At 36.0% G+C, this 15,436-nt stretch overlaps 1 protein-coding gene across 1 annotated transcript; it reads right to left on the bottom strand.

Annotated features, from left to right (window-relative positions):
• Positions 1 to 481: 481 nt before the first annotated feature.
• Positions 482 to 1,498, bottom strand: LOC122309001 (late embryogenesis abundant protein At1g64065-like). The gene has a single exon (XM_043122321.1). The coding sequence runs from the start codon at positions 1,374 to 1,376 to the stop codon at positions 801 to 803; it is 576 nt and encodes a 191-aa protein (XP_042978255.1). The 5' UTR covers positions 1,377 to 1,498; the 3' UTR covers positions 482 to 800.
• Positions 1,499 to 15,436: the final 13,938 nt, after the last annotated feature.

Raw genomic sequence — 15,436 nt, forward strand, 5'->3', positions numbered from 1 at the left:
TGAGATGGTGGTGTGTTGTATAGAAATATTTTTCTATATAGATATATTTGTGATTGTTAAGTGATTGTTAAGGAGTAGATATCATGTAAAATTATTTGACTGATAGTGATAAATCTAAGTGCTAAGTTTCTCTTGAGCATGCTCCATTTCATTCTTGGCTAAGTGCGAAGTTTGCCTTGAGATTTGAACTGAATTGAATGCATGGCATCCTCTTTTAATTCGTATCCGATGCGCATAATAAATAAAATATAATAAATGCTTGTGATCATGTATACTGTAGGACGTCTCAGCTTACTGAAGACAATCTTCAACTACGAGCGCATACTTTTTTTTTTTATCTGCAAACTTAATCAGATCATTTGGGTTAATGTTTGTTTTCTTTACGTGGTGAGGGGGGACGAAAAGGAATGGCCACAAATGAACTGATGCAGACGGATATAGCTGGAGACCTGAAAGCCCAAAAAATTGAACAACAAAGATCTGAACCACAGGAAATAGTACTCACATGTTGAGAACTTAATATAAAAGGAAACAAGTTTTTCCTTGAACGTACGGAAAACCAGAACCTGAAGCAGAACATAAAAGATCTGAAATATTACAGGTATTAAAATAACCTTAAAAAAACCGAAACTGATAAGCTGATAATCGCATACAATTTACACAAGCTAAAAAGAATATATGAACACAAAGACAGACGCTAATTAATGCTTTTTAACATATAAGTAATAAAATAGAATTGTCTGCAATCCAACCCAGTACTATAAAGAACCAAGAAAAAAAGAAAAATCGCTCGCGCGCTTTCATTTGCATGTCAATTTCTGGATGACATTCTTTTTGGTATCAACCTCCATGGTACAACTCATTTCCGCAGACTTTTTCTTCTTAAAAATCTTGAATAAATGAATCTTCCCATTGAGTTTGGCATGACTGCTAAGCGGCAAAATCCCCAAGTTGATGTCACTAACCAAGCTGCCAGAATTCGTCGATAAATTGCTTGAACTCACCGGCACCGTGACATTAAACTTCTTGGTCGATCGAGCCTTGGCGCGCGCCTTAAGTATAGGGCCCTCTCCAACCTGGGCACCGTTATACGAAACTGTAGCCGTGCTGTCATCGAATTTGAAGTGACCGAAATTGGTGTTTTTGACGGTGACAAGAGCAGTAAGTTTCATGCTAAAGGAGGGTGAGGAGGAGGAGGAGGAAGTCGCGTTAACATTTTCCACAGTGACTGAATCTAACCGGACCTTAAGATTTCGGATGCGCATAACCAGCAGCACAAAGACTACTATGATTGCGGTTTGTGCTATGACCCCGGCAACTATGAATGCCAAACACTTCATGTGTCTTTTACGACGTGCATCTTTGTCGCCAGTCATCTTAGCCGGTTTTCTCTTCAAACAAAGATGATCAGTAGTACTGCAGTAGGAGGAACTTTGTGCTGGGTTGGAATAATGATAATAGGGTAATTAAGCAGGAATGAGTCTTGTGCTATTGGCTGCAAGAATATGTACTCATATATATAGAGCCAGCCATGGTTTATCATGTTATAATTTATGATAAGGGCCCTACAAATTAATTATGCGATAGTTGTTTGTGACTTTCTTAGCCCAATTGTCTAATTAAACCCTTCTGTTAACTTTTAGCATATTTAATCGTATATGAAGAGAATGATTATATATATATCAAGGTAACTCTTTCTTCTATTGAAAGTCATGCTAGCTAGCTAGCTCCTTTATCTTAGTGGTGAAAGCTGATTAATTATGATTTATATGACTAATTAGCCTTTATATAAATATATATATATATATTATGCTCCTTAATTCTTGAACTATGGCGGCTTAATTAATGAGATAATCAATTGATCACTAGTTAATTTGTACTGATTTAAGCTGTCATCGTATTTGTTCAGCCATTAGTTAATGATCAGGACATGAAGACAAGAATGGATGGAGAGGATCATCGATTGGCCTGTTGATCTAGTTTTGGCATGCATGCACTAGCTATACCAAAGAACAAAAAAAATAAGAACAGGAAAAGACTAAACGCAGATAATATTAATGTAAGTATAAGATACCCAGCCTTAAGTAACCAATTTGACTGACTGGTTGACTTTAAAAGAGCAATAAATTAAGTGGGTCAGTTTCCATGATGTAAAATGAATATAAGAGTGATCATGTGCACGCAAGCTTGATATCAACGATCCAAGCTCGTCTTCTAGAGGGATTTGGGTTCGTTGAATATTCAACGTACGTACGTGTAACTAGTGATCGAGAATGTGTCACGCGGAAGGAATGAGTTCGGAAAAAACGTACCAATTAATGTTTTGATGAAAGTGAGTTTGAATTATAATTCGTGGCTGTCAAGATCGATCAGGTCATGACAAGCTTCCCGTGAAGCTAGCTGACCGGGAAAGAGATCCCATTTGCATGATCGTGGCCTGGATTTTCCAGGAAAAATACCAGTTCATGAGTACTTGGCTCTTTTTTTGAGAATTTTCCAAGTCAAGCAATATCTTTAAGACCATACATATACATACATACATACATACATACATACATATATATATACATATATACATATATATTGCTCATTTTGATTGGATCATGATTTTGATAATCTAATTTTGTTAATTAATTTACATGTTGGGATTGCATTTTTAAGTATCTGGAAAATGACAATAGTACTTATAATTTTAAGTCATGAAGTAATATAAAATTAGGTCAAGGCAAGTTAATTATTTTACTTGGGGAACATCAATCTTATTATAAGAACCACTAATCAATCAGCAGTGAGCATCCGTAGTATATTATGTGATAATTGGTGGCTGCAGGGTCTTCGATCTAAGGCGTCTCATGTACATATATGGTACATACTGGCCGGCCCTACCACAATATATATAATGGCATTCCATGTTACAAGATGTCATGGCCGTATGTCTCGTAATCTGAAAAAAATAATTACGTGAAGAAGTAGTGGTCATAGAAAGTATAACATATATTAGAAAATTACAAGTATAGAAACGTATAATTATGAAAAATATTTAGTTGCAAGAATAACTACGCATTAATATGTATATCAATCTAATGTAATTGATTAAAAAATAGATTTTATTAAAAATAGTACTAATTTAAAATTTAAATATGAAGAAGTCAGTATTAATATACAGATTAATACGCGACTTTATTTATACGTAATAAAACTCTATAATTATTGGGTAAACATGCATCGATCCTGAACGTACAAAATTAGAAAGCTTCTTTTTGATTAATTTATATGTATGCTACTAAATTTTCCATATATAACAATCAAGAGACTCAATCGTACCGAAAGAAGAAATCATTTTTTAAAGGGTTGGCAACTAGATAGCTAGGAATTCAACTTGTTAAACGTCTTTGGAGGTGCGTGGAAATTAGTTTAAACATCATGTGCGTGTACGTGGTTCTCGGACTACATGATTTGTCATCTGTGAAACTTCCAAAGCAGTGAAAGCACATCATGATGAGAAGATCACCTCCAATTTTGACTTCAATTGGGGGCCATCTCACTTTCACTCTCCTACAATCTTATCCTCATAGCTAGCTAATTCCATTTGAGGTGGGTTAAATATTCCAGCCGTTGCAACTTGCAAACTGCCTACTCTATTTTTTTTTCCAAGTCAAATTTGACGTACAGAAGATGTTGATCTTTAGACCAATAATCATGTTCTCCAATAGAAAATTATAATATCCTAATTTGCAATTGTCACGATCGAGTACTTAGTCTACATGAGATTTTCGCAATTTATATATAGATAAAAAAAAAAAAAAAAAAGGACTAAAATACTAACTTTCGTGGAAACCACTTCATATAAAATTCAATATTTGCATGGCCCCACACCAAAACGTGGATCCGGCACTAGCTAGCTAGCTTGTTAGTGCGTGTTCCTTAATTACATTGATCATGATATATCAGGACTTGCGTAAGTACTAGTACATGAGAAAAGATAAAATATTTCGAGTCATAGAAAACGTTCCCGTAAAGTACCAAGTAATTAAACATGGTTTTATTGGGTCGTGATGTAGTAGTTAAGATCATGGTCTTAGTCGTATTATATATAATTATTGTAGCATCTATAATTTATAACCACACAAATTAGTCGTAGAAAACCTAAAACACGAAAATTGGAGAAATTTCCTTTTGTGCTTTCTGGATGTTTTTCAAAGTCAATAATATTTTGGTCAAAAGTAAAGTACAAAAATAAGTGCCCGACTGATATACAAGTTACAAAATAGTCTGAACCTAACCTAATTGAATACAAAATGTGTAACTAAATACATTGCCATCTAACTACCTTTAATACTCCCTCTCAAGATAGAGCATGAAGATTATAAATGCTCAGCTTGGATAGGAGATGCTGAAATGGAGCTTTACCGAGAGCTTTAGTAAAAATATCTGCCAACTGATGAGCTGAAGCAATATAAAAAGTCTTGACAACACATTTAGCTTGCTGTTCTCGTATGAAATGACAATCTATTTCAACTTGCTTTGTACGAGCATGATGAATTGGATTGGCAGCCAAGGAAAGAGCAGAGTTGCTGTCACAATATAAAGAAACAGGTGAAGAATGAGAAATATGCAAATCATGAAGAACTTGTAATAGCCAAATGACTTCACAACTGGTTGAAGTTAAGGCACGATACTCTGCTTCAGCTGAGCTTCTAAACACTATAGTTTGCTTCTTAGAGCCCCAAGAAATCAAAGAATCACCAAGGAATATACAAAATCTTGTAACAGATTTTCTACTGTCAACATAAGTAGCCTAGTCAGAATCGGAAAAAGCCTTGAGTTTAGGAAGCTACTAGAAAAAACAAACCCTGTGCAAGGGTGTTTTTGATATATCTTAAAATTCGGTAGGCAGCATCCAAATGAGATTTACAAGGCTTGTCCATAAATTATGCCAAAGAATGGACTGAGTATGACAAATCTGGCCTAGTTATAGTGAGATATAGCAATCTCCCAATGAGCCTCCTATACGGAAATGGATCTTCCAAAACATTAGCATTAGATTTTGTCAATTTAAGCTTGGAATCCATAGGAAACTCAACAGGTTTACAACCAAGATAACCACTATCTTCTAAAATTTCAAGGGCATATTTACGTTGAGATATAGAAATTCCAGCAGTAGTACGTGCAATTTCTAACCCCAAAAAGTATTTCAACTGGCCCAAATCCTTGATTTGAAATTGATCATGAAGATAAGACTTCACTTGATCAACACAAGACATAGTATCGGAAGTAATAATGACATCATCAACATATACTAAAAGTGCAGTAAAGGAAGAACCTTGCACCTTTGTGAATAAGTTGTAATCAGCTTTGGATTGCTTATAACCAAGGGATAAAAGAGCAGTGGTTAGTTTTCGGAACCATTGCCGGCTAGCTTGCTTTAACCCATAGAGAGATTTCAACAAAGGACACACTTTATTCTCCCCCTCTTTAGCAAACCCAGGTGGGATCACCATATAAACTTCTTCTTCTAAATCCCCATGCAAAAATGCATTGTTTACGTCAAGTTGTTCTAAAAACCAGTTTTGACTTGCAGCCAATGCCAAAAAACAGCGAACTGTTGTCATTTTAGCAACAGGAGAAAATATTTCAGGATAATCAATTCCCTCCTTTTGGGTAAAATATTTAGCGACAAGACGTGCTTTGTATCTTTCAACACTACTATCCGCCTTGTATTTCACCTTATACACCCACTTAGAACCAATTGCTTTCTTTCCTAGAGGCAAATCAGTAACTGTCCAAGTTTTGTTATTTTCAAGAGATAAAATTTCTGCTTTCATGGCTTCTTGCCATTTAGGATTTGTGGCTGCTTGTTTGTAAATTTTGGGTTCAGGATGAGTGGAGATAGAAATGCTAAAGGCTTTGTGAGCAAGGGAAAGATGAGTGTAAGAAAGATACCTTGAGATATCAAAAGCTTTACTAGAAGCCTGCTGTGTGGAACCCAAAGAGAGTAAAGATTGATCAAAAGTTTGGACCATTTTGCAATGGTAGTCCTGCAAATAAGAGGGTGGCTTTCTGATCCGAGAAGATTTCCTAGGAATAGTATCAACCAGATCATGATGGTTTGGACTAATATCATTAGAAGGGGGAACATGAACTGGCATAGAAGAATTAATATCATCAATACAAATAGGAAGAACAAGATAAGATGAAGAATCACAAGTCTAACCTTGAAGTTGGAAAGGGAATGAAGTCTCATGAAAAACAACATCACGAGATACAAAAATGGATTTAGTATCAAGATCTAAGAGTTTATAACCCTTGGTACCGTATGAATAACCAAGAAATACACATCTCTTAGCACGAGGATCAAATTTGGTCTTATGAGGAGAGACATTAGTAGCAAAACATAAGTAGCCAAATACCTTCAAATGAGAATAAGAAGGCTTTTTGAAAAACAAAAGCTCATAAGGAGACTTATTGTTTAACAAAGGGGAAGTAGATCTATTGATTAAGTATGTAGCTATCATGATACAATCACCCCAATAGGATAAGGAATGTTAGATTTAAATTTGAGAGCCCTATCAACATTTAATAAATGTTGGTGTTTCCTTTCAGGAACTCCATTTTTTTGTGGTGTGTATGGACAGCTATGTTTAAGTATAATGCCTTTGGAAGAGAAGAGAGTGGACAGGTTGAATTCTGTCCCATTATCAGAACGAAAAATCTTGACTTGGATGAAAATTGTGTTTCAACCATAGCCAAGAAAGATTCAATGGTGCTGCGAGTTTGAGACTTGAATTTTAGCAACTAAATCCAAGTGCAACGAGTGAAATCATCAACTATTGTTAAAAAATAATGATGACTATTATTAGTAGGATCAGCAAATGGTCCCCAAAGATCACAATGAATAAGCTCAAAAGGTAGAGTGGATTTAATTGAGCTTCTAGGAAAAGAAGGTCTATGCTATTTAGCTAATGGACAGATTAGACATTGATCATTATTATGCTGAAATTGTATATCAGGAATTACATCATGTAACAAATGCATTCGGGACAAAGACATATGTCCTAATCGACTATGCCACAAAGCAAGTTGATTTGTAGAAATTGAAAATGAAACAGAATGGAAAAACTGAGAAGGTAAAAATTGAGAACCAGGACATGATGAAAAATTAAAGTTCAACAAATATAATCCATTCTTTTGATCAGCCACTCCAATCGTTTTCCAAGCAAGCAGGTCCTGAATTAAGCATTTGTTAGTAAAAAATATCATGGCAAGATTAGAAGTTGATGTGAGTTTATTCACAGAAATTAAATTGAAAATAAATGAAGGAACATATAGGACATGATGTAAGATTAAGCTTGTTGAAAGCCTAACTGAACCTATATGAGTGATGGAAGCAAAATGACCATTTGGTAGGCTAACAATGGCATTAACAGATTTAGGAGGTGAAGTGAAAAGAGACAAAGAGTAGACTATGTGGTCTGTAGCTCCACTGTCAACAATCCAAATATTCGGGGAACGTAATTGTGATGAGAAAGTAGAATTAACAAAAGAAAAAGAAGAGGAAATACCTGCCATACTGGCATAACTGGTAGGCTGTGATGAATTGGATGGAAGGAAATCCTAGAGGAGAGTCTGGTTTAAGTTGAGTGTGCAAGGCATTGAGAAGTTATTGAATTTGCTCTTGAGAAAGAACTTGACTAGGATTAGGAACTGTGTTTGCCTCTAGGGAAGTAGACACTTGATTGGTAGAGGGACGGTGATAACCAGATTTTGCATCACTTGAATTCTTTCTCTTTGATATCCAGCCTGGTGGATATCCATGAAGTTCAAAACACTTCTCTCGAGTATCTCCTTTTCGGTTACAATATGTACAGTGAGGAGGTTCCCTTTGGCCAGTGGAAGAAAAATTCCTCCTAGGGACAACAGCCACAACCGAATTCGAAGGTACTTGAGAGGTTACCATTGCAATATTCTCTTGATTCAAAGAAGAGGTGCGAGAAAATGCACGCTGACACTCCTCTTGAATAATCAGAGAATAAATTTCATCTAATGAAGGAAAAGGCTTCATAAGAAGAATATTGCTCTAGTAGTGAGATAGTTCTCATTCAATCCCATAAGAAAAAGCATAGTAAGATTATTTTCCTCATGAGCAGCAACAAATTCAAGAACATTACAAGTGCAGAGAGCACATTTTCCACATGTACAAACAGGAATTGGCGAAAACTGATGTCATTCATTCCATAAAGACTCAAGGTGAGTGAAGTAATCACTCACGGATGACTGACCTTGAGTGATACTATTAAGAGATTGCTGGATCTCGAAGATCCAAGCCTCGTTACTTTGTTGAAATCTATGTTTCAACAAATTCCATATTTTCTCAGCAGTTTCAATGTAAAGGATTACCTGTGCAATCTCTAGAGTCACCGAAGCACAAATCCAAGAAGAGACCATCAAATTACAGCGAAACCATGAGTTGTAATTCGGATCGATAGAACACAAAGGTTGAATACTGTCGTCAATAAACCCGATCTTGTTCCGAGAGCCAATCGCCATAAGCATCATACGGCTCCAAGAATAATAGTTCTTGCCGTTGAGTTTGGGAGAAACGATTGAAGTGTTGGAAAAATCTGCTGGAGTGATTGTGTATTGACTGTCAATAACAATCGGCGAAGAAGGAGAAGAAGAAGACATATTATGAGATCGAAGAAGATCAAAATGAAGAAATCAGCAGAAGAAATTGAGTCGCTACCGATACCATGTAGAAAACCTAAAACATGAAAATTGAGAAAACTCCATTTTGTGCTTTCTGGATGTATTTCAAAGTCAATAATGTTTTTATCAAAAGTAAAGTACAAACATAAGTGCCCAACTTATATACAAGTTACAAAATAGTCTGGGCCTAACTTAACCAAATACAAAATGTGTGACTAAATACATTGCTAGCTAACTAGCTTTAATACTAGTGCTGCTTTAAAACATTCTCCTCTGTAATGAACAAGGTTAATGTTGATGTAGCTTTGGACAATAAGCAGGGAAGGATGGGGATTGTCACTGTCGTGAGTTGTTTTCCTCTGTAATGAACTGGGTTATAGGCAGATGCTCCTGGTAGGAGATGCGAAGGTAGTGGTGGATGCTGTCAATTCTACTCCTACTAACTTCTCCTGGTCAAGGCACGTGATTGAGGACATCAAGTCTGTTATGTCTTCTCATCCAAATTGGTCTTTATTTTTCTTGGGTAGAGAAGGGAACAAAGCTACCCATGCAGCTACAAAGCTTGCATTATCTTTAGGCTCTGAGTATGTATGGATGGAGGAGGTACTTGTCGAGGTCCTCCCCTTCGTTATCTTTGATAAATCTTATATCGATTGAAAGACAATGAATTAAAGTTTTATTTAAAAAAAAAAAAACCCACACAAACTAGAGATATAATTTCTCATTCTTTAGAACTTCTCCATTAACCTATATAACAAATTCATTTCTTACAGATAAAAGACATCAAACCTATTCAACTATCCCTTCCATTGATGGTCCAATTGCCATTAATTCCTTTAAGCCCCAGCATGCATTGTCCGCATAAAATGATCCCTTTCCTTGCTGCTGCATAAACCTATCACGTGTATACAAGCATTATTGCTTTAACCGACTACTTGGTAATTAAGGTTGAACTATTAATCAATATTGATGATGAATGCAACTTAAGGAATTAAGCTAGTTCACCCTGTGAGTTGGTTAATGTTCTCCAAAAAATCACCAATTTGAGGTTGATGAATTCTTTAAGATTTAAATAAAAGAGATAGACACATATTGTTTGTCTCACAATATTTAGTGATACTTGAGTAAAGTGTTTATCTTTATTTAAATATAGCCTCTAAACTTCAGTTAAAAATTTTAAAGGATTTTGATCCATGAATTTTTAGAGCCTAAGGTTAACATGTATAGTGTAGATCAAATTATAAGGAATTCTAGACTTAACTTATATAGAAGAATTCATTGCTAACATATAATATTGATATAGAGGATACAAAGAAGTCAACATTAAAGAAACTTTGCCAACCAATACAAATTGGTTGCAGAATGTACTACACATGATCGACACCAGGCCATCCATTTCACGACAAATTAACAAGATCATGAGGAGTAAAACTGGCCGAGTCTTGTATGCTTGAGTCATGTTGGGCTTTCCCATCCACTCTAATACTACAAAATTAGGTCCTCTTAGCACAGTCTTGCAAGTTTGAGAGCAAATAAAAAATCATTGGTGTCGGCTTCCCCTACCTTTCACTTCCAATATTCCCAAGGGACGATCTTACGGGCACCGTTGGTGGCTCCCGTTGGGAGTTACCGTTAGGCAAATTTTTTTTTATTTTTTTTTCAAATCATTTTTTAATACTCTTAAATATTTTAAAAATATATAAAAAAATTTATAATAATAGTAAACAATTTTTTCTTAATCATTAAGAAAAAGAAAAAAAAATTAGCCAGCGGTGGCTCCTAGCAAGCTGGGAGCGGTGACCTTAGTGTTTTCCTATTCCCAAGATATAGCTACTGCAGAAGGACGTCACGCTCTTCCTATTAAACAACCATAGGGATTCGGGAATGTCAGGACGCTGGGCCCACTCTTGATATGGAGTTTGTTGCGACTGCAGCACAGACTTTTACAATTTCAACTCAAGGTGTTTGATTCATACAGCTTCATTCTATACTGATATACTGGCCTAATTCTACAACCACTACGCCATCTTTTCAAATTGCAACCATCTACTAAACCAAAAATGGTCCTACAAGTAGAATAGATGCTTTAACTGCTAGAAGATAGGCTATATTGTAATATACCGTTCAAGGCCAAGTCCAGACCCAGACCCACAAAGAGTCAACCTGTCTAAAAAAACTGACACAGTTTTTTGTAAGTCTTTTTTTCCCTCTTATTTTCTTCCCCCTTCCCCAACGATTTCCTCTCCCACTTCAGTTTTTCTTTTCCCTGACACCTTTCCCTCTCACTCCATTTCAATTCTATACCTATAAGTTTCTCTTAACAATTTTCCTCATCTTCCACTCTTCCCTTCAATTGGTTAGGTTCCAAACTTCTTGTTGTTGCCACTATTTCTAAGACCCTAGTTGCCAACAAGCCCCATGTTATAACCCAAGATTTGATTAAACCTACACTCTTGTTTGATTTCATTGCCTTAGTGATATTTTAGGGCCAAGGGAATATTTAGTTGGATTTAGGCCTTGGTTTTGTAGATTAGCAACCCAAGCCCAAAAGAAGGCCTAATAAGCCATGTGAATTTCAGCCACCATAAAAAGCCCAAGCTTATAAACCCTATATGCTTTTGACCCATGATTCAAATCATTGCCACCACTAGTGCCATGTGTCACACATAAAAGACATTATGTATCTAGTCTTGATAGTGGGCTAAGGGGGAAGAGGAGTTTTGGGAGGCCAAAGGAAAAGCTTCCACACCAGCCCTAGAGGAGTTGTCACTTGTCATCCATGCTATAAACCTTCTGGAAGGTCAAATGACAAGATCTCCTAGGGAAAACCAAGAGACACTCGGCCAAGCCCTCTCACGCTCCTACAACTCCTTGTTTGACACAATTTTAAGTTTCAAAAAAGATGTGCATGGGAAAATGGTGCTTAGGGAAGACAAATAGATGTTTCAAGAGATTTGCATGGAGAGACAGAAGGGACTCAAGGCGATTTGAATTTTGGTTTGCAGACAATGTTTTCTTTAGAAATTGACACATGTTAACCATGCAAATACCTTTTAGAAGGAATGTGAAAAGACAACTACACTAAATGACAAGTTTGCCCTCATTTTTTCAGCCACCACACATTAGAGCACACCCCCAGATGCCTCTCATCACCTGTTGTAAAACGTGCTACAATTGCTGATGAATTGTATGGAATGATCAAAAAAGAAAAATAGAAATCGACATAGAGATTTAACGTGATTCAGTGATGTGTTTACATTCACAGAGAGTGAGCAGTGCGAAATTCACTATCAATCAATTAGAATTACATAATGTGTATCTATACTAACCCTAGATATACGGACGTATTTAAGAAAATTACAATCTCCACCTTGATGAATATCCACCCCTTAGGAGAAAAGAAAGCATATCCTAAAATTTCACCTGGGACAATAGGTTGGGAAGTCTCCCATCTAGCACCTGGAGACAGTAATCAAGTCCAAGCAATGCTTGTACTTATCTGTGGTAAAATGCTTTGTCAACAAGTCTGCTACATTCTCAGAAGTGTAAACTTTCTCAACCCAAAGTTCACCAAAAGAAACCAATTCTCTGATCCTATGAAACCTCACATCTATGTTCTTAGTTCTAGAATAATACACTTGGTTCTTGGCCAAATAAATGACACTCTAACTATCACAATGCAACTGGACTCCACCTTGCTGAATACCCAGCTCCCTGACCAATCCTATAAGCCACAAAGCTTCCTTGGTTGTCTCAACCACTGCCATATACTCTAACTCAATAGTAGATAGTGTAACTAGAGACTGAACCATGGACCTCCAACAAATAGGCCCACTCACAAGAGTGAATACATAACCTATGGTAGACCTCCTGTCATCCAAGTCTTCTGCATAGTCTGCATCCACATATCCCATTACTAAAGGATCACTCTGTTGGCTGCCACATATGATACCATAGTCTGTAGTACCCCTCAAGTATCTGAAAATCTACTTAACTGCATCCCAATGCTATCGTCCCGGATTTGATAAAAACTTACTCACCACACTGACAACTTATGCCAAATCTGGTCTTGTACAAACCATAGCATACATCAAGCACCCCACTGTACTGGAATATGAAACCTTTGACATGTCTTGAACTTCATCATCTGTCTTCGGGCACTAAACGGTAGACAATCTGATATGATTCATCAAAGGTGTACTTACTGGTTTTGCATTAATCATGCTGAACTTGTCTAACGCCTTATTAACATAGCTATGCTGAGATAGCCATAATCTCTGCGAATCTCTGTCCCTGCGAATCTCCATCCCAAGAAACTTCTTGGCCGCACCCAAATCCTTCGTGTCAAATTATTTACTCAACAAAGTCTTCAACTTGTTGACCTCACTTATACCCTTCGTAGCAATCAGCATATCATCCTCATAAAGTAACAGAAAAATAGATAAATCCTCATCAAGGCTCTTCACATAAACACAACAATTATACTCACATCGCTTGTATCCAATCCGGATCATGTAGGAGTCAAACTGCTTATACCACTGCCTCAGAGACCGTTTCAGCCCATATAGTGATTTTCTCAATTTATAGACCAAGTGTTCCTATCCAGACCGACTAAACTGTTCTAGCTGTACCATGTAAATTTGCTCATCTAAATTACTATGAAAAAAGCTATCTTTATATCCATTTGCTTCAACCGCATATCAAAATGTGCTACCAAACCCAACACTACCATGATGGAAGTGTGTCTGACCACAGGAGAGAAGATCTCATCATAGCCAACCCCTTTCCTCTAGGAGTAACACTTTACTACTAGACGAGCCTTGAACTTTTTCCCATCTTTTTATGATATTGCTTATTTCTTCTTATACACCCATTTGCACCCTATCGCTCTCTTCCCCTCTGGAAACTCCACCAACTCCAATGTATAATTCTTATGTAGAGACTTCATCTCCTCCACCATATTACTCATCCATCTACTTTTTTCTTGGCTATGTACAACTTCTTGAAAAGTTGTAGGATCCCTGTTACTAGTAATGAGTGCATAAGAAACTAAATCCTCAAAACTAAACTCTTGTAAACTCTGGATGTCTAAACGGTTGTCTTGGAATAGAGATAGTTTCATCTCATCTTATATTTTCTCTCATGTTATTTTACCAATTATTGTATTTGAAAAACAATGTAAATCCTGCATCTATCCTTCCAGTTGATCTCAACCCCCGTTTTTATTAGAATGTGAAATTATCTCATTGAGATCCCCAAAATAAAGCTAGCGACTATGGACTTGAATCGAAATCTTTCATAACAAAGTCCAAATTTCTCATCGGCAACTAACTTTAGGATGATCATAAATATCAGTAATTTTCCAACAAAAACCTGCACTAACATTTAATATCCAAGCGTAAAAATGATGTTTGGAATAAGATAGAATAGACAAATCAGATTCTATATGCTAAAATAAAGCCAACCTTCCACTACGCCCCTCACAATCCACAACCAGACATCTATTGAAACCCAAATTAAATTTCAGATATTCCATGCGAGAAGCTAAAGTTTTGGTCTTCATGATGAAAACAACATTAAGAACTTCATTTTAGACTATATCCCGAAGTACACGAATTCTCTGTGGGTTCTAAAGCTCACTTAAAATTTTTATGATTGTTGATGGGTTGAATCTCAACAAGTTGCCCATCAACAAAGGATTTAAGCCTCTATAAATCAACATTTGAGGGCTGCCCAACATCCAAAATATCATCCAAAAAAAACGTTTAGTAGGAATTAAATTATTAGGATGATTTTGTTAAGAATTAAATATCAATAGTAGATGGTCCATTACTAATGGGCCCTCTCGTGGGTTAGGTCCATTAAATGTAGATAATCGATTGCATGTTGGATTGTCTTTTTCCAACTTTTATGAGCAAATTTTCCACCAAAAGGAGGCTCGTGTCCTACACTCCTACACTCCTACTTGCGCGAGTACCATTACTCCTTACTTTTATAAAACAAAAATAGAAAAAATAGCACCTGCGAGTCCATCCTAACGTTTCCTTATGTTAATTTGGAATCCGATCTTTTATCTTGAACTGAAAACATATTCGTTATTTTGATGATTTATTAAAATATAAAATTATTTTTATTATAAAATAAATATAGTGGATAAGATGAAATCACTTTATTTTGTGAAATTACTTTAATTAGTTTTAGTTTAAGAAAAAAAAGAAAAAAGGAATAATGATAAAAAATACATAGAGAAAAACCTTAAATTTAAACCGACTCAAATTAAGAACAATCTAGCATTTTCTTTTAAAAAGAGCATGCCGGTGGCCACTTTCAAATTAACTAAAACTATAAGGCTATTTGATGGGAATCTTTGATGTCATGGTAATTGATTGATTAATATATATATATTAACAAGAAGACGATCGATATGTCGATGTAGCCAATTAGTTATTGAAGTATTTTATCAATATCCATCGAAAAGATCAAAAGCCACGTGAACAGCTCACCTCCCATTCCAAGGACCAGATGATAATTAAAAGCAAATGACATGTTATTTAGGATCCGCTCTTATTAAAGTAGCGCGTTAGAGCATCGGCAATCCCCATCGCTAATTTTAAAAGTAGAGATTATTTTTCTTTGTATCAGACTAAGAAAGTTAAGGTTTCTTTTTAAAAGTAAACATGTTTGGCTTTGGTCCTGGTTTCTGCTTTTTGCGTTTAGCTGGTTTGTTGAA

This window comes from Carya illinoinensis, chromosome 5 (assembly GCF_018687715.1).
Source record: "Carya illinoinensis cultivar Pawnee chromosome 5, C.illinoinensisPawnee_v1, whole genome shotgun sequence".
Lineage (NCBI taxonomy): Eukaryota > Viridiplantae > Streptophyta > Magnoliopsida > Fagales > Juglandaceae > Carya > Carya illinoinensis.